General features: G+C 37.2%; 3 protein-coding genes across 4 annotated transcripts; 1 reads left to right on the top strand and 2 right to left on the bottom strand.

Annotated features, from left to right (window-relative positions):
• Positions 1-65: 65 nt before the first annotated feature.
• Positions 66-8,793, top strand: LOC110820224 (U-box domain-containing protein). Of its 2 annotated transcripts, XM_088217024.1 has the most exons (17): positions 108-126; positions 286-1,144; positions 1,805-2,009; positions 2,236-2,387; positions 2,475-2,757; positions 2,981-3,133; positions 3,430-3,633; positions 3,736-3,848; positions 3,965-4,079; positions 5,854-5,943; positions 6,039-6,242; positions 6,388-6,483; positions 6,606-6,728; positions 7,644-7,736; positions 7,852-8,016; positions 8,218-8,307; positions 8,389-8,793. In XM_088217024.1, exons 2-17 carry the CDS (start codon positions 291-293, stop codon positions 8,560-8,562), a joined length of 3,114 nt encoding a protein of 1,037 aa, XP_088073150.1. In that variant the 5' UTR covers positions 108-126; positions 286-290; the 3' UTR covers positions 8,563-8,793. The 2 variants fall into 2 exon arrangements, with proteins under 2 accessions (XP_088073149.1, XP_088073150.1); XM_088217023.1 differs by having other exon boundaries at positions 66-1,144.
• Positions 8,794-8,926: 133 nt separating this feature from the next.
• On the bottom strand, positions 8,927-11,830 carry LOC110820104 (tRNA/rRNA methyltransferase (SpoU) family protein). The gene is made up of 6 exons (XM_022049493.2): positions 11,553-11,830; positions 10,988-11,465; positions 10,515-10,653; positions 10,209-10,270; positions 9,657-9,795; positions 8,927-9,432 (listed from the first exon to the last, which is right to left on the bottom strand). The coding sequence occupies exons 1-6, from the start codon at positions 11,677-11,679 to the stop codon at positions 9,295-9,297; spliced, it is 1,083 nt and encodes a 360-aa protein (XP_021905185.1). The 5' UTR covers positions 11,680-11,830; the 3' UTR covers positions 8,927-9,294.
• Positions 11,831-12,850: 1,020 nt separating this feature from the next.
• Positions 12,851-16,285, bottom strand: LOC110820307 (Saccharopine dehydrogenase). The gene is made up of 4 exons (XM_088217025.1): positions 15,833-16,285; positions 14,862-15,283; positions 13,780-14,104; positions 12,851-13,644 (listed from the first exon to the last, which is right to left on the bottom strand). Exons 2-4 carry the CDS (start codon positions 15,203-15,205, stop codon positions 12,952-12,954), a joined length of 1,362 nt encoding a protein of 453 aa, XP_088073151.1. The 5' UTR covers positions 15,206-15,283; positions 15,833-16,285; the 3' UTR covers positions 12,851-12,951.
• Positions 16,286-17,812: the final 1,527 nt, after the last annotated feature.

Here is a 17,812-nt window from a genome sequence, read left to right on the forward strand (position 1 = left end):
CTTCCCTGAAAATCTGGAAAAACGACGCCGTTAAAGAGTCTATAATACTTTCATGTTGAAGTTTTAGTCGGAGTTCCTGTTGTCTTCGACTCTCTGCCCAACACAGCACTGAAAGCACCTACCTTTGTACTGCCTCGTCTTCATGCTCTCTTCAATGTCTTCTCAGATACCCTATAAACCATAATTTCTTCTTCAATCTCAAATCTTTCTATTTTTTCGCTGAAAAATTTCGTTATTTACATATATTTAAAACCCAATTTTATTTTATTCTTTGATTGTTTTAAGCTGCCATGGCGACGCAAAGACCTCAGAGATCGCCGGAAGAAATCGAGGACATAATTCTGCGGAAGATCTTCCTCGTAACCTTAAAAGAATCCGGGGAAACGGATTCTCGCATCATCTACCTTCAGATGATCGCCGCCGAAATTCTCAGCGAAGGTAAGGACCTCAGGCTCTCTCGCGACTTAATGGAGCGAGTGCTTATCGATAGGCTCTCCGGTGACTTCTCCTCGGGGGAGCCTCTATTCCAGTACCTCGTTGGCTGTTACCGACGCGCGCACGAGGAGGCGAAGAAAATTGCCTCCATGAAAGACAAGACTGTCCGCTCCGAGATGGAATCCGTCGTTAAGCAAGCTAAGAAATTGGCGGTGTCTTATTGCAGGATTCTCCTGGGCAATCCTGACCTCTTCGGGAATTCGAATAATGCTTTTGGTTTAGATAGGAAATCTAATACTTCCTCGCCGCTGCTATCATTGATCTTCTCCGAGGTAGGTTCTGGGGTTTTTGAATTCGGTGGGAGTAGCAGCAGTGGAGGGGTACAGTGTCCTCCTGGGTTTTTGGACGAGTTTTTTAGGGATTCGGATTTAGAGACCTTGGACCCAATACTGAAGGGATTGTATGAGGACTTGAGAGGCAGTGTGTTGAAGATCTCGGCGCTTGGGAATTTCCAGCAGCCGTTAAGGGCGTTGCTGTATTTGGTGAGTTTTCCTGTTGGGGCTAAGTCTCTGGTGAATCATCCTTGGTGGATTCCTAAAGGAGCATATTTGAATGGGCGTGTCATAGAGATGACCAGCATATTGGGCCCTTTCTTTCATGTGAGTGCCCTGCCTGATGATCCCATCTTCAAGAGCCAGCCTGACGTTGGGTGAGTATTATTTGGTGTTCTTTCTCGTCTATTTTCATTTTCTTTCTGCGGTAAGATAACCAAAATTTGATTTGATAATTGCATTTTGTGAACTGCAATAGAAATTCCACTTAAGTTATGTGATGAATCGTGAACAGTCTAGCTGGTTAGTTCAGGTTTAGAGAGTTTGGGCATTTATTTGTATTAAGACAGAATGGAAGTAATAAATTACTTTGTAAAGTCTTCAAGGATTGAATGAACTTATTCCATAGTTTTCTACCTTATGTTGAATGCACAGTTTTTCCCTCTCTTGTTTCCTCTGAAGTTAAGTCCACATAGTGGAGTGAGCTGGTTTGAATCAGTCGGGAACTTTCAAATGAAACCCTCCTAACACTGAATTTTTTTTCCAATTTAGATATAGAATGGGAGTTTAGTTATAAAAAAAAACATCCAATAAAACGAGTAAAATACAAAATCTTGAGACAGATTTTCTCTAGCATTCTAGAAAGAAATGAAGTGAATTTAAGAAAGGGGGACTGCTATTGACAGCATTGAGAATCATACTTTCACTCAGAAGCCTTTCCATTTAATTAAAGTCGACTTTGCAACAGTGGCTTAGGTGTAATAAAGGTGAATTGTCCAACTGCTGCTGATACATTCTTTCTTTGATGAATATAACAGGCAGCAATGTTTCTCTGAGGCATCCACTCGTCGTCCTGCTGATTTGTTATCATCATTCACCACAATCAAAACTGTCATGAATAATTTATATGACGGTCTTGGAGAAGTACTTCTTTCTCTTCTTAAAAACACTGATACTCGTGAGAATGTTCTTGAATACCTTTCAGAGGTTATCAATAAAAATTCATCAAGGGCCCATCTGCAGGTTATTCTGCCATCCTCTCTCCATTCAACAAATCTGGGTGTTTTTAACAAACATGAACTGAATCATAACTAATTTACAAGTTCTTATTTGTTTCTTTACCTCTTCTCACTGAATTTTTGATGGTACAATGAATTTCACTTTTTTATATTCTCAATCATAGCAAACAGTTGTATTTTTTCATTATATCAACACTCTTTGACGTCATCATGCATGGTATATATGGCAGGTTGATCCTTTATCCTGTGCTAGTTCAGGCATGTTTGTCAACCTCAGTGCAGTAATGCTTCAACTCTGTGAGCCGTTTTTAGATGCAAATTTAACAAAAAAGGATAAAATTGATCCAAAATATGTGTTCTATAGTAACCGTTTGGATTTAAAGTGAGTACTCCTTATTTAGTTAATTTTACCTCCTACACTGCCAATTTTGATATCTTCCTGATAGCTATTCTTATGAACCCATATTAGAGGGTTGACTGCTCTACAAGCATCATCAGAAGAAGTTTCCGAGTGGATCGAGAAAGGCAGCCCTTTCAAACCTGGTTCCTCTGGACAAAGTGGTGAAAATGAAAATCGCTTGCTACAGTCTCAAGAAGCAACCAGCTCAAGCAGCAATATGTCTAGACCTTCTCCCCGAAATGCAAAACAAACAAATAAATACACATTTATTTGTGAATGCTTCTTTATGACCGCAAGGGTTCTCAACTTGGGCTTGTTAAAAGCATTCTCCGACTTCAAACATCTTGTCCAGGTAATGCATGCATGACCTATGAGCTGGCTTTTATGGTTTTAGGTGCCTAGCTAGTGGTCTACATAAATGGAGGTGTATGGGACTGTTTTTTTCTAACACTAATTTTTTGACTTGAACAATCACTTTCTTGTAGTTTCTCTCTCTCTCTCTCTCTCTCTCTCTCTCTTAAATGTATAAACTAATTGATGGCACAACTTTTTTATATTTCTAAATATCCTATTAGGATATTTCAAGACGTGAAGATACACTCGCCACTCTAAAAAGCATGCAAGGGCAGGCACCTTCTCCACAGCTGGAGCTTGATATATCTCGACTTGAGAATGCCATAGAGTTGCATACACAGGAAAAGCTTTGTTATGAAGCTCAAATACTAAGGGTATACCCCCCCCCCCCCCCCCCCCCCTTCTCTTTCCCTCCCCTCTACTGTGAGCATGGACTATGCACAAACATATATTTAACAATTTAGTTTAAACATGAACACTACTGCTGAACTGCAGTTTTATCCAGGAAAAGGAAAAATACTTTATATAGATTCCTTTGATTGAGGGCTCGATTCTCTCTTTCTGTGTAATGCCGTTAGGGATAAAAGTTCAAAAAAGTGTAGTTAAAAAATTTAAAATTCTGTAATTGAATACTGGAATATGATTCTGTTTACTTTACTTTGATCTGTAGGATGGAGCACTTATTCAGCGTGCATTATCATTCTATCGGTTAATGGTGGTGTTCTTAGTTGGTTTGGTTGGTGGATTTAGGATGCCTCTGCCATCAACTTGCCCAATGGCATTTGCTTCTATGCCAGAGCATTTTGTTGAAGATGCCATGGAATTGCTCATTTTTGCCTCCCGGATACCAAAAGTTTTGGATGGTGTCTTGCTGGTAGGCTGTATGCAAAAAGCATTTGCCTTGTATACTTCCCATGCAATCCTGTTAATGTGTCCTACATTGTAGTTAATGTTTTGTTTTTTCTTTCTTTGGAAGGACGACTTTATGAACTTCATTATAATGTTCATGGCAAGTCCAAATTATATCAGGAATCCTTATCTTAGAGCAAAGATGGTTGAAGTGCTGAACTGCTGGATGCCCCGAAGAAGGTGATCTGATAGCTTACAATAGCAGGATAACTAAACATCTCTTTGTTCCTTTTCTTTTTCCAATTTCAAACTGAATAGTTAGATATTCATGAAAGTTTTTTTTATCTCACATGCAGTGGTTCAACTGCTACATCAACTCTGTTTGAGGGGCATCAATTGTCTCTTGAGTATCTTGTGAGAAATCTTTTGAAACTATATGTTGACATTGAGTTCACAGGTTCCCACACACAGGTAATTGCTTAAATTTTTATGCTGTTTGATTCCTTTATATAATGGTTCACAGAGACCCTTGTTTCCAAAATTGATTTTGTTGATATATAAGTGAGAAGGTAGTTGGATAGTCTTGGTAACTTGGCCACATTTCTATCAAAGGAATGTTAGATTCTAATAAGAAAGATTTGAACTTACATTTGCACGAGCTCCTTCCTCATGTTGACTATCATTTAAAATAAGGTATGGCCATGGGAAATGGTCCCAAGAGTATGATGCGTCTTATTTCTTTGTATGGCTTGGTGGCTTGGACTTGGGTTATTTAGAATGGAGGCCTACTTTCTGCTATTCTATGTCTGATTTGTTGTAGAATTTTAGTAGAAAAAAATAAATAATTTTATTTCTCACCTTTTAATTTGTTACACCTGGGTATTTATAGAATTTCTAACCTATTAATAAGGAAATTCTTATTTTACTATAATTCTAATAATATGAGATTATTATTTTTATAAAATCCTAACTATATAATACTAACTAATTAAATAATTAATTAATTAACTAAAATAATAAAATATCATATTCAACATCCCCCTAAAGTTGGGCAGGGATATCGCACACGCCCAATATGCAGAATAAGTTTTGAAGAGTCATCATGCAATCTACTAAAGGCGTACGCACGCTCGACTCAGCTCAAAACAACTCGTTTCGGATCAAAATAGCTCGGTCTGGCTCAAAACGGCTTGGCATGGCTCAACACGGCTCGACCCGGCTCAAAACAGCTAAGCTCGACTCTAAAATGACTCGAGTTCAGCTCTAAAACGGTTCGGGTTTGACTCTAAAACGGCTCAGACTTTGCTTTAAAACGACTTGAAGTCGGCTCAGAAAATAACTCGAAGTCGGACAAATCTTTGAATGTGAGCAGAAAAACGGAATAACGCGGTTTTTTTTTTACCAGCACCTGTAGATGTACGGCTGTAACTTTTTACCAGCGCATGTGATGTGCGGCTGCATCTTTTTATTGACGATTATAGATGTGCGACTGCAACTTTTTACCAATGCTTACGGTTGTGCAGTTTTATATTTTTACCGGTGCTTTTGGATGTGCGACTGCACTTTTTTTACCGGTACTTGTAGATGTGTGGCTGCACTTTTTTACTAGCGCCTGCAAATGTGCGGCTGCATCTTTTTACCGGCGCCTTCAGAGTGCAACTGCACCTTTTTTACCGGCGCTTACACCGCCACCGAAAATCACCGTAAATACCATATAATATATCGACGAGTCCAATCGATATTGGGTGGTTATGAAAGTAGATATATATAAAAGTTTACCAACCCAGCATATTGTGCTATTTTAGGGTTTGGAAATAACCTTAAAATTAAATTCCTAAAATAATATTATTTGGCTCTGATACCATTTAGAATTTTAGGAGAAAAAAATAAATAATTTTATTTCTCACTCTTTAGTTTGTTACACCTGAATATTTATAGAATTCATAACCTATTAATAAGGAAATTATTATTCTACTAGAATTCTAATAATATGAAATTATTATTCTTATAGAATTCTAATTATATAATACTAACTAATTAAATAGTTAATTAATTAAATAATAAACTAAAATAATAAAATATCATATTCAATATTTGTTTATATTTCTGACTGCTTATAATGGTCTTCAAGGCTGAATTTGAACAGATATTTCCTTTTGTGAATACCTTTATGTTTTCTCCTCCCTTTTTCTTATTAGTTAACTACTTCGTGCTAATTGGCCTTTTTGTTTCCTGTCCCATGCAGTTCTATGATAAGTTCGACATCCGGCATAATATTGCTGAACTTCTTGAGTACTTATGGCAGGTCCCTAGTCATTGTAATGCTTGGAGACAGGTAAAATATTTTAGTGGTTTTTATCTATTACATTATTCGTTCGGTATTGAATATCCTTTTTTGTGATGTGGTAAATGTGATAAATTTGGTTCCAGATTGCCAAGGAAGAGGAGAAGGGTGTCTATCTGAACTTCCTAAACTTCTTGATCAATGATAGTATATATCTTCTTGATGAAAGTCTTAACAAAATTCTTGAGCTCAAAGAACTTGAAGCTGAGATGTCAAACACTGCAGAATGGGAACGAAGACCAGTCCAAGAGAGGCAGGAGAGAACCAGATTGTTCCACTCGCAGGAGAATGTTAGTGTTATCCTTTGTTCTATGTGCTTTTTAGGTGTGGTGTCTGGATGTAGCCATGTGTTGCAAGAGAAAGATTCTAAATTTACACCTCTGAATTTTAATTCTTCATAGTACATATCGGATGTGCTTTGTCTTGTGTCTTCAGATAATCCGTATTGATATGAAGTTGGCAAATGAGGATGTAAGTATGCTGGCATTCACATCTGAGCAGATTACAGCTCCCTTCCTACTTCCTGAGATGGTGAGATATACTTTCCTCGTCAGTATGGAGACATGTTATTACTCGGACTAGAACCGAAACTCTTTCTATTCTTTACTGATTGTTTTTTCCTTCTCTCTCGCTCTCTGAAAAAAATTGTGAAGGTTGAAAGAGTAGCCAATATGCTCAATTACTTTTTGCTTCAACTTGTTGGGCCCCAAAGGAAATCCCTCAGTTTGAAAGACCCTGAGAAGTACGAGTTTCGTCCCAGACATTTGCTTAAGCAGGTTGGTATTGGTAAACTTTTTTTTTTTTAAAAAAAAGGTATATTTAATTTGATATTATTCTCTTTCCCTTTTTCCTTCTTCTTTAGAGTGTGGGAGTTGGGATTGTTTGACTGAAGTGAAATCAACATGGTATCTATTGCAACGAAAAAAGGAGGAAGTAAAAAAAGGATATATATAATTGGATTGACATAACTGTATAACTCTTTGTGATTAATTGTGCAACTGGCAAAATGTTTAATAAGTATGACCATTTGTCTGAACCTTTAGCTATATCAGGATCGTAATCATTTACATTTTTGAAAGTGGCAACTGGCATAGTATGTGTGATTTTTGGCTCATTATGCATGCATGCAGACTTGTGTCTGTATGGCTGTGTGGCAACTTGGGAGCTTTTTACGTGTTAAGGAATTTGGAAAGATATGAGACATTGTATGAGATGAATCTTGGATATATTAAAGATATGAAACATTAAATGAGATGTCTCCAAATATACCTGCCATGTGTTCTTACTTCGTCCTTTGCTTTTCTAGTAGTAATTGAAGGAAGGAATACTGATGACTTGTGGAAAGAGTAGAAAACATGTGTAGCTTTAGGCAAAGTTCTGTAAGATCCTGGTTCCATATTCTTATTTGATTATTAAATTTGTTGTTCTTCACTGAGCCACAAGTGAAGGATAAGAGGATTCCTTGTTGAAGGTTGTAAATACTGGGTGGGTTACTGTGTTCCTACTGCACGCTTGTTGATTTACAGGTACAATTTTTTTGGAGGATATTGGACATAATGATGTTGACTTGTTAGTATAAATGGGTTGCTCCCTTTGAGTGCCTCGTTAATATCATTCTTCTTTAGAAAAGACCAGTTTTGCGGTTTGAAGGTTGAAAATTGTGTTTAACTATTTGTTATATTTTATTGAAGATTGTTCGCATATACGTTCATCTGGCAAGGGGCGACTCTGATAACATTTTTCCATCCGCCATCTCCAAGGATGGTCGGTCATACAATGAGCAGGTGATTCAAACGTTTTGGTTAACTTTTTTGAAGTTCTATTTTTAACATTGTTGAAGACTTTGGTTTCTCATTATTTTCTGATCAAGGTCTATCTTAAAATTTGTGTATGCTCCAGTTGTTTAGTGCTGCTGCTGATGTGCTCCGCAAAATTGGTGAAGACATGAGAATTATACAGGAATTTGTTGAGCTCGGGGCAAAAGCCAAAGCTGCTGCATCAGAGGCCATGGACGCTGAAGCAGCCCTTGGTGACATACCAGAAGAATTCCTGGATCCCATTCAGGTACATTTAACATTACTTTGTGGTTTAGTCTGGAAGTACTTACCAACTGCCAGTAGCTTGACAGGCAACACTTGTATCACTGTCTCACTGCATGTTATGCTATTAAGACATTGCCCTTCTCTCATCTTTCTCCCTCTATACCGGGAGATGTTGTCCAGTACTTGCCGTGAAAACAAGACTGATTGTATTTACGTATTGCAGTACACTCTAATGAAGGATCCAGTGTTATTACCTAGTTCAAGGATCACGGTGGACAGGCCTGTAATTCAAAGACATCTTCTTAGTGATAATGTACATCTCCATCCTGTTCTGTGTTCTATATATGGTCTAAATAAGTCCTAGGTTTGCTAATTGAATTTTGTGCAAATGCAGACTGATCCATTTAACCGTTCCCATCTAACTGTCGACATGCTGATTCCTAACACTGAATTGAAGGCAAGAATCGATGAGTTTGTCAGATTGCAGGAATCAAAGAGATACTTGAACATTCAAAGCACCAAGACAACATCACCACAAACAACAGAGGGGAAAATGTTAATTGATTAGTGCATTGTGATGATATGTTTTAGTGGATTGGCAGCTCATATTTAGAATATTTAGAAAATTTCCTACATTTGTGATAATTTGAACTGGATTATATTTTTTTCCCTGGTCTTACTTGTTAGTAGAGAATATGTATCATCATGAATATGAAAAGCGTTCCCCAGCCTGTAAAGTTAAAAAGAGAATACTTTGAAACTGTCTAGAATGAAAAATTCTGCAAGCAATTCTTTGTCAGGGTTTACTATCATTTCTAATTGAACAACTGGATTGGAAAACAGGAAAAGAAATCCGGCAGCAACAAAATCATTACAGTACCCAATCAAGTTCGACAGGTTTATCCAAAAAGAAAGGTCCAGCAGCTTATAAATAACATCAAAAAGATTTTCCCCTTTATATCACTTAATCACTAAATTACATAAAATGAAGATAGATTTTAATGTTGGTTTTTCCTATCAGAGACAAAAGCATGTTATGAATCTTTGTGATTCAACAATCAACAGTCAAAATGTCATATACTTAACATCCAGAGCGGATTATCTTCCCCGAGACAGCCTGGCTTAGCTAAGCAAGGGATTTTGTTGCCTCCATTAACACAACTGATGCTGGGACTTTGCTTCTGGCCAATATGAATAAGTCACAGGTTATCTCCATCATTTCACCCTTCGACAACCTTACATCTGCTTCCCATAATGTTCAGAAGTCAATTGGCAGACATCCCATAAATAGGGAACCATATCATAGCTTCGAAACAAGCATGGCTTCCTTGCGCTTCGCATATTCATGAGCAATGCTTATGGCACTTTTTCCATGACGTAAATAGAACTCTGCACGTAAGATTTGTCTCTCTTCTAATGTCAGATCACCATGGCACCCCTGCGTGAAATAGATGCAATAGTTAATTTCTATAAAACTAAATAGAAGCATGTACTGGCTTTAGAGTAATTTATGTAACTTAAATCACCAGATATAAATATAGTAATACAGGAGGAACAAATCTGACACAATCCTTGAGAAAAATGATATAATATACCTAACCTACTATCTAAATTCATCTCAATCGCAGAAATTAATCAACTGCATAGATCAAGGGGAATTACCAGACGAGAAATTCTGTCACAAACAGCATGGTGCATGATGATGCCCGCAGCAACTGAAACATTGAAAGAGTCCACCATGCCTTTCATTGGAATACTGCAGCATAAATCTGAAAGTTGAAGGGCCTCATCACTTATACCCCTGCAATTAGAGACGACGTTGACTGGCATTAGAAGTTCATTAAGAATGTCTTTCAAAGAATATATGGGGGGAAGCAAAAGAATAAAAATGGCCCATGACTATCATGAACTTAAGCAGACCAAGTTATCTGTTATTCCACCAATGCACTTGAAACATGTAGCCACAATGAAAAGAAGAAAATGCACCAGGAAATCTTGTCATATTTCAGAGTAAAAACTCATTTACTATTCAGATTTTACCCAGAAGTCACAAAATATAAGAAAAAGCAAAATTTAAAAAGTTAATTCTTACATGCATTTACTTTGACTTTTATTGGTGATGTATTATATATAGACATTTTATAAAGGCAATAATTTCCTCAGCTAGAAGTAAACAATGTGAATAAATGATTGAAAACAAAGGAATATGATTACCTGCCTTCATTTCCCACTACTATTGCAGTTGGGCATGACCAATCCATGTCATATATGGATACCTGATAGTACCAAGTAGTCAATTGAACATAAAGGAGATCAGGAACTCTCAGACTATGAAGCACCAATAAAGCCACAGCCCAGTTAGCATATTGTTTTATAACCAGCTCTAGGGAACAAAACATAATAGAATAGAACATGTTGCAATAAAACAAAGGACTAGTACTACTTCACATTTGTTTCTAAAAAAATTCTCACTTTCTCTTGAAGAAAAAATAACAAAAATAAATAATGAAGCAAAATTACTGCATCCATGCCAAGATGAGTTGTGGCAATTCGGTAACCACGTGATTTCAGAACTTTAAAGCACTCTTGTGGAGAGTTCCAAAGTTCAATGTCTAACCATTTCTCCGCACCCATACTAACATGGCGATTGTCTCTGTATCTGCATCAAGAACATAGGTAATGCTGATTTTGCAACTCAAACAAATGCCAACCACAATCAACAGCAATAAAATCCGTCAAGAAAGCCTAAAACCTTCTTTGTCTGTCCTTTTCAGTGGACTAAAAAGTCCAAAGTTTTGAATATAATATAACTTCAACGGGGTATTACTAAAACACTATTCAATATCGGTAGTAGCTAAAGCACTTACAATTAAACTATTCAATGTTCATGACCTCCATAACAAAAGCAGGTTATAAAATCAAACAAGAGTAACCCTAAAACCAGTTATCATATTATCAAACACTAAGAAGGAAAATGCCAACCTCAAGTGCACCTTTTGGAGTTATCACAGGATACGACGTGGACAGACTGGAACCCAAGGGCGTCAGCAGACCTAAACGCGGCCGAAACATTCCCAAAATCGGAGAGCCCTTCCACAACCAAACACACGGAAAAGCTCCGGTTACTCGCCACCCTCCGGAACCGCTCCTTCCTCTCCTCCATCATGTGAGGGGCCAGCGCCTCCAGCACCTCCCCGCTGTTCAGGTACAAATTCCCGCATTTGAACCTGTTCAGGTAAGGGAACCAACGGCTTTCCCGTCCTGTACGCTCACCACCGTCGCTCGTCGTGGACCTGCGCTCCATTTTCATAAACCTTGCTACATCATCAGGATTCGCGAGCAATTGTTCAACCGTGTCCTTTGTCGCTTCCTCAGGTGACTCATCCGTGAATTCCGGCACTTCCACCGGAACTGCTCCTCGGACTGACCCAAAAGGTCTCCTACGAACCCTGTAGGGCCCAACCCCAATGCCTATCGGATACAACAAATAAAATTAAATCAAAATACATGCCAAAGCAAGAAATCAGATAAAACAACAGAGAACGAGAGAAAGACTACGTGTATATGGGGAAGAGTAGGACAGAGGATACGCGGGGCGGAGAAAGCAGAAAGGTTTTGGGTGGAAAACGGGAAGAGACTGGAGGGAGTGAAGAGATGAACGGATTAGAGTTCTGCTGGCGCTCATGTTTGCCGGTTTGGCGCCAATAGATTGTGAGAGATTTTTATTTTACTTTCGTCTTTAGCATAGTGAGAAGAACTGAAGAAGAACGGAGTGGAGAAATGCGATTTTCTCCTCCGGATAAGGGTTTGTCCTCCTCTGTTTGCACGATGAACAGAAACGACGCCGTTTGTTGCTCCTGCTTAAAATTAGCGGGTGTCAACCTTAGTTTCATTTATAATTTTCTTTTAAAAATTTATAGCATGTAATAATATACATGCGTAGTTGGTAAATACTTTTTTTTTATTTTGGTATAAATTTTGTGAATGAGAATACAATTAAATTTTAGTTAGCAATAATATAATATAATATAATACTTTTTTAGAGGTAATAGCTTCAATGAAATTTATGCACAATTAGAGTTGATAGAATTTGGAGTGTGTTAATTGAATGTCATACGAAATTCAATATATGATTTATTTTGATCATATTAAAAATAGTTTCACGGATTTTAATTAAATTAAGTGTTAATTTATGAATAAATTTGATAAAATTTTTGTATTTGTTCTAAATATAATCAAAATATTAAATAGAAAAGAAAATAGATGGATAATATAACAAATATAAATAGATAGAATATGGTGACCTAAAAATATCCTCAATGTTGATAAATATGTGATACTATTTTGGTGAAATTAAAAAATTTTTTTATTTATAACCTTCAATTTTCATGCAAAAAAATAATAATAATATTTATAATTTTTAACATGATAATCTCTTTTAAACTTGATGAAATCCTAACCGTATAATTTATGTTCGTATATTAATGATTTACCATCTTATGTTAATTAGAGTTTAGAGAATCTTTTTTTTAATTTAAAGAGAGATCATCATATTTTCTTAAATGAGACATTTTTTTAAGATAACACTGTGATGGGGGAGGAGATAACCCTAAGGATGGAAGAGGCAAGGGTTTTAGTCAGTGTTGGTGGGAGTTCTAGGTCATGTGGAAGAAGACCAAAACAAAATGAATACCAAGAATATGTCATATTTTTGCACTTGTGATTGTCTGAAAATCCGTAATATCATAGGTCGAAAGTCTATCGTTCAGACTTTGACATAAACGCAAGTATTTGTGAAAACAAAACATACTGATTTAGCACTTTGGAAAGAGAATCAGACAGGATAACAACATATATAACTAACTACTAACTTTTTATTTAACAACACATAAGTATGCCAAGATAGAAGTTCATATACACTCAGATGTTCCTAGAAATGCCATAAAGTGTGTACCAGTTAACGAGGGAGCGAACTCTTTGAAATGATATCAAAAGATATTCCGTTTTCTTGGAGTCGTTGTTGGAGATCAGTGGTACCAAATACAACGCCAGGTGTGAATACTCCTCCCTTGACTAGGTTTTCACGTTGGCTCAAGACAACAAGAGCACATTGAACAAGTATTATTGAAGTGGTCGAATAGCCGATTTCTGGTCCTGTTATTCTTGTTATTACTTCCATGTCAGGCTTTGATTTTTCTTGTGAGATAAGACTCTCGTCACTAAATCCATGGCCGACAAACCACATTTTAAATGAAGCACTTCTTACCTCATCCTCTGATGGACCCTTCTTCCTAAACAATCCAAGACTGAAAATTGAAGGAAATTTCAAAAGAAGCCACCTCCCAAAAGAAATTTTACCCAACAGCCCAATGAACATTCCGATTATCATGAATCGAAATATGCCTAACAGAGACTTGGATCCTATCTTAACCCCAAAGTAAGCTGGCTTCACAGTTGACCAGAAGGCCTCCCTCCTTTCTCTCTGCTCAGCACTCTCATTAACCCCAGGAAGACCATGTGGATTTTCAGCAAGAGTCGAAAGAGTTCTACGGACAACAATTGAATCAGCGGAAGGCAGCTTCACAGCCCAGAGACCAATTTTCTTTTGATGTTCTACCAATGGTCCTTTGGGAGGAGCAGGACCAGCAATCTGCAATCATACAAGTAAAAGCTAAAAATTAAGTCAAGCACAAAGATCATCTAGGAGCTGGAAACATTATCAAACAAGCAATAACACAATCAAATTATTGACAAAACTGAACTGAAAAACACACTAATTCCTCACCACTGGCCTTGCTCGTCTTGGTCTTGACTGCCTCAACTCCTGCAACTTCTCTACATTGGCCACACTTAACACTGCTGACTCAAATGTCCCAAAATTTCCAACCATCCTTATATTTGACTCCAAGCTTACATATGCCCGAACATGGTTAGGAATAGCCGGATGCACCCACTGCCTGGAATTGAAAATAAGCCCCAGTTCAGCTGGAACAGAATCGAAACCACAAGCTGAAACCACCAAGGAGCCTGTAGCAACTGCTGTTTCATGGTACTTTGCCTCCACTCCTTCCATAAATTCGGGCTCCCCACATATGTCCAAGTAGTCACACCTAGAAAAATCAGATGGCTTAACAAAAAGAATGATATAGAAGTACAATATTTGAAACTTATATAACTGATATACCATCACCATTGCCATCAAACAAGAAATGAGTGCAGGTCACTTACCACAAGACCAATGTTAATAGAAGTTATTGATATATTGACGATAGTCTCTGTTAACCCAAACGGCCTCACATAAACAAAAACTATCATAATACATCAATACATCAATCATTTCTCAATTTTATAACTCTTACAAATCATCCAAGGATTCAAACCCATATAGATATCAATTCTCCACAATCTCACCCTCCAAATTTTTACACAAATTTGCTTTCAGATTATTCAAGGATAAGGCATGCACCTTTTACTAATTAGATAAATAGACTTCTATAAATTGGAAAGATATAGTTGCAAAATATGGGCAGGAATTCGTGAAATGAGTTTCTTCTCTTTTTTCGATCTCTATTTTCTTCCTCCCTTAGAGATATAATGGCTTCTCTTCTCTGAATCTTCCATTTTCTCTCCTCTCGACCTTCCACTCTTTCTCTTCTATGGGGTTTTTCTAAACCAATATGTAAAAATTAGCCCATTAACATTACATTCATGCTATCCGCTTCTAATAGTTCTGAAGACTATCTACATATACACATAAATACAAAAACAATTTTGTTTTGACAAATACATAAATACAAACAATTTGAGGACAGTTCAACTCGAGCTGCAACAAAGTGGCAAAAAGCTGAAGTAAAGACGAAAACAAACCCTGACTCGGCACAAGCGGCGACAAGGGGCAGGCCATAGAGCCGGAAGGGACCGACACAGTTAAGAATGAGGTTGGTTTGCTGGCATAGGCGACGGAGGGAGACAGGGTCGGTGCTGTCAGCAGCAATGATAGGGATGGATGGAGGCGGGTTCGGACGGGCAACCCATTCAAGGGATTGACTGATCCGGGAGGGACTGCGACCTGCCAAGGCAATTGTCTTAAGAGGAGAAGACGGAGTTCCAAGGAACTTGAGAGCTTCTTTGACCACATACTTGCCAGTGAATCCTGAAGCTCCAAATATTATGAGGTCATATCTGGGATTTTGTTGTTGAGTTGCGTCCATTTCTTTCTTGGACTGAGAAATAGAGTGTGTCGCGAAAAGGTATGTTTCGAACTAAAGCTCTACTAACTTGTTTGCTACCTGAGGAGGAAAAAAGAAAGGAGTGAGTTTAAGCTCAGTGTCTCAATATTTAACAATGCAGTATGAGTGTTTCAAACATGTCCCTTTTATGTATGTCAAATGCAATCAATAATACATTGAATGCAATCATGAACAAATAACATTAGAGAAATTCTAAAAAGTTGAAAATACCGTGTAATGTCTGTGTATTAAACCTAAGTAACCAAACATAGGCAGGGATCAAACCAACACATTATCATGAGTGCGCATAGGGCATAAGAATTAAAATTATCCATATTTGCATTCAATCCACACTCAACCTTTCTCACGCACTGCAAGAATTAAAATCATTATGAAGTTTGGAATTAGAAAGAGATAATGCCACCACCATACAATGAAAACAGAGAAATCCTAGATCATATGCGCAAATGGAAAAATTACCAAACAAGTTAGAGTTAAGTTTTTAGTGTCCAATAGTGCAAGCATACCGATAATTACATAATTCTTCCCATTTCTATTGATAAAATCATCATCAAGACAAGGATACGGAGAGGATTCCCAAGTGATTACCTAGGGAGACAAAACTGGAGCCTCCACAGTCACTGAAGCCTGAAGCTTCCCTTAATTGCTTCTGATTTCCTCTTAAAAAAAAAAAAAAAAAAGAAACCCTAGCTTCTCTGTATTTTTCCTAAGCTTTCCTTTTCTCTCTTTCGATAGCTTTCTCCTTCTCGGTATATTTTTTCTACCCAGAGCCTCTAGAGAAATCCTAGAATCCAAAAACCTATTAGAACACTCTTTGTTTTCCTTCCCTGATTATTTGCCTTCTCATCGTCACTTCTTCTCTTCTCCTTTTATAGAACCCGAAATATTCACTAACAAGCCTCCTTCTGCTCAGGCAATCCTCCAAGCCTGGTTTTCGGTGGCTGCAGCTTATCCTCTGCCTCGATCGAAGCACCTCGAAGCATTTTCTTGGACCACTCTCCTCCTGCTTCTTTCTCGTTTCAACGCGTTCTCTTCGCTGACCTCTGCTCTGTCCTGTAACGCTCTTTTTCTCTGTCAACACTCTGCCTCCGGTTTTGGGTTCAGAGGCTCAGTTTGGGCTGACCTGAACTTGGAACTTGGGCTTGAATTATTTTGGGCTGAAAGGAAATATTGTTATTGAGTGCTATGTATTGCACTATTAAAAGATACAGAGTGTTCCACCAATCAAAGAATAATTGAATGTTACATTCCTCTCCCCTATAAACATTCATTCTTCAATTTTGACTGCTAAATGTTGTTTTTAACATTTCATGAATAAATGAGACCTTTCCAAATGTGGCTTGTGATTAAGTTTGGACCCAAAAGATCTTCTCTTACCCATTTCTTCCTAGCATGTTGCAATGGCAGCATAATTACTTTTGTTGCACGCAAAATTTACGAGGAAGAAATGACGATCTCAATGTCATCTGAAGACTAGGGCAGCTTCAAGAATTTGCTGAAAATCCAGCAAAATCTCCTCCAAAGATATACTTGTTTCTCCTTGCAATCAAAGAACAAAAGAAAAAAAAAGAAGAAAAGACAGAGAAGGTTCAGTCCTTTAGGACCTCATCAACTCAACAGTATCAATAATCTTAAGATTGTTGGCCTCGCAGCCTCCAAATTCAATTCTTCTAACATAAAACATAGTTGAGATTGAACTACCGATACAATTTAGCATCGTGTTCCATTTATTTTAATAATTATAGTAGAAAATAGCATTTTATCTTGGTAGTAATTCTTACCCTGTAAATATAAACAACTCACTAAATGTATATTTATCTTTATTTTACGAGTAATAGTCATCAGAGTTCCACTATTTGTATTTCACACATCTGCATATTATGTGTCAATATCTCACTCAAAAATCACATAATAGGTTAATTTTGAACTAATAAAATTACCCTAGGTTTTATTCCTCAATGCATAATGATGGAATGAACAAGGCTGAAGTACAATTTAATACCATCTATGGTTGAACTCTTTCTTTTACATATAAATATTATACTCACATGTGTATCTATGCATACTAGAATGATGCACATTCAACTATTAAAAATACTCACCCTTTGTTTGCACGCTGTTATTTTGTAGTTAATTAATGCATTGTATGGTGTTGGAATGACGAAATTATGTTTATTTCTTAATTGTATGGTTATTTTAGGGTATTTCATGGCATCCAAAATGTAAATTTTGAACAAATTTTTAAAACCACTTATTCAATGATTTTTGACAAGCTCATATTTTGTTTCGCTTATACCTTCATTAAATTTTATTAATTCTTATTTTACCCTTGAAATAACTCTCGTTGCATACTCCATTTTCCTTCACCAACTTGACCTGCTTCTCTTCTTCTCAATATTTTTCCTTCATCACGCGATCTACTACTCTTCTTCTTGTCTCCATCTGAAATCATCTTCCCTTCTCTTCTTCAAAGCATTTTCTCCACCCGAACTCATCTAAAAGTATCATCTTCCCTTCGCGATTTGTTGTATGCTTTCTTCATTTTGTCCTCAATTGTCTTACCCTTTA

The sequence above is a fragment of the Carica papaya genome, chromosome 1 (genome assembly GCF_054855325.1).
Source record: "Carica papaya isolate Zhongbai chromosome 1, ASM5485532v1, whole genome shotgun sequence".
Taxonomy (NCBI): domain Eukaryota; kingdom Viridiplantae; phylum Streptophyta; class Magnoliopsida; order Brassicales; family Caricaceae; genus Carica; species Carica papaya.

Coding starts and splice junctions, on each gene's coding strand:
- LOC110820224 (XM_088217023.1), top strand. CDS start 291: ATGGCGACGCAAAGACCTCAGAGATCGCCGGAAGAAATCGAGGACATA. Junction 1,145..1,804: donor AAGAGCCAGCCTGACGTTGG/GTGAGTATTATT, acceptor TGAATATAACAG/GCAGCAATGTTTCTCTGAGG. Junction 2,758..2,980: donor ACTTCAAACATCTTGTCCAG/GTAATGCATGCA, acceptor ATATCCTATTAG/GATATTTCAAGACGTGAAGA.
- LOC110820104 (XM_022049493.2), bottom strand. CDS start 11,679: ATGAGCGCCAGCAGAACTCTAATCCGTTCATCTCTTCACTCCCTCCAG. Junction 9,796..10,208: donor GTAGTGGGAAATGAAGGCAG/GTAATCATATTC, acceptor CTCTAATTGCAG/GGGTATAAGTGATGAGGCCC. Junction 9,433..9,656: donor GTGACAGAATTTCTCGTCTG/GTAATTCCCCTT, acceptor TATTTCACGCAG/GGGTGCCATGGTGATCTGAC.
- LOC110820307 (XM_088217025.1), bottom strand. CDS start 15,205: ATGGACGCAACTCAACAACAAAATCCCAGATATGACCTCATAATATTT. Junction 14,105..14,861: donor GCCGCTTGTGCCGAGTCAGG/GTTTGTTTTCGT, acceptor TGATTTTTCTAG/GTGTGACTACTTGGACATAT. Junction 13,645..13,779: donor CAAGACGAGCAAGGCCAGTG/GTGAGGAATTAG, acceptor GTATGATTGCAG/ATTGCTGGTCCTGCTCCTCC.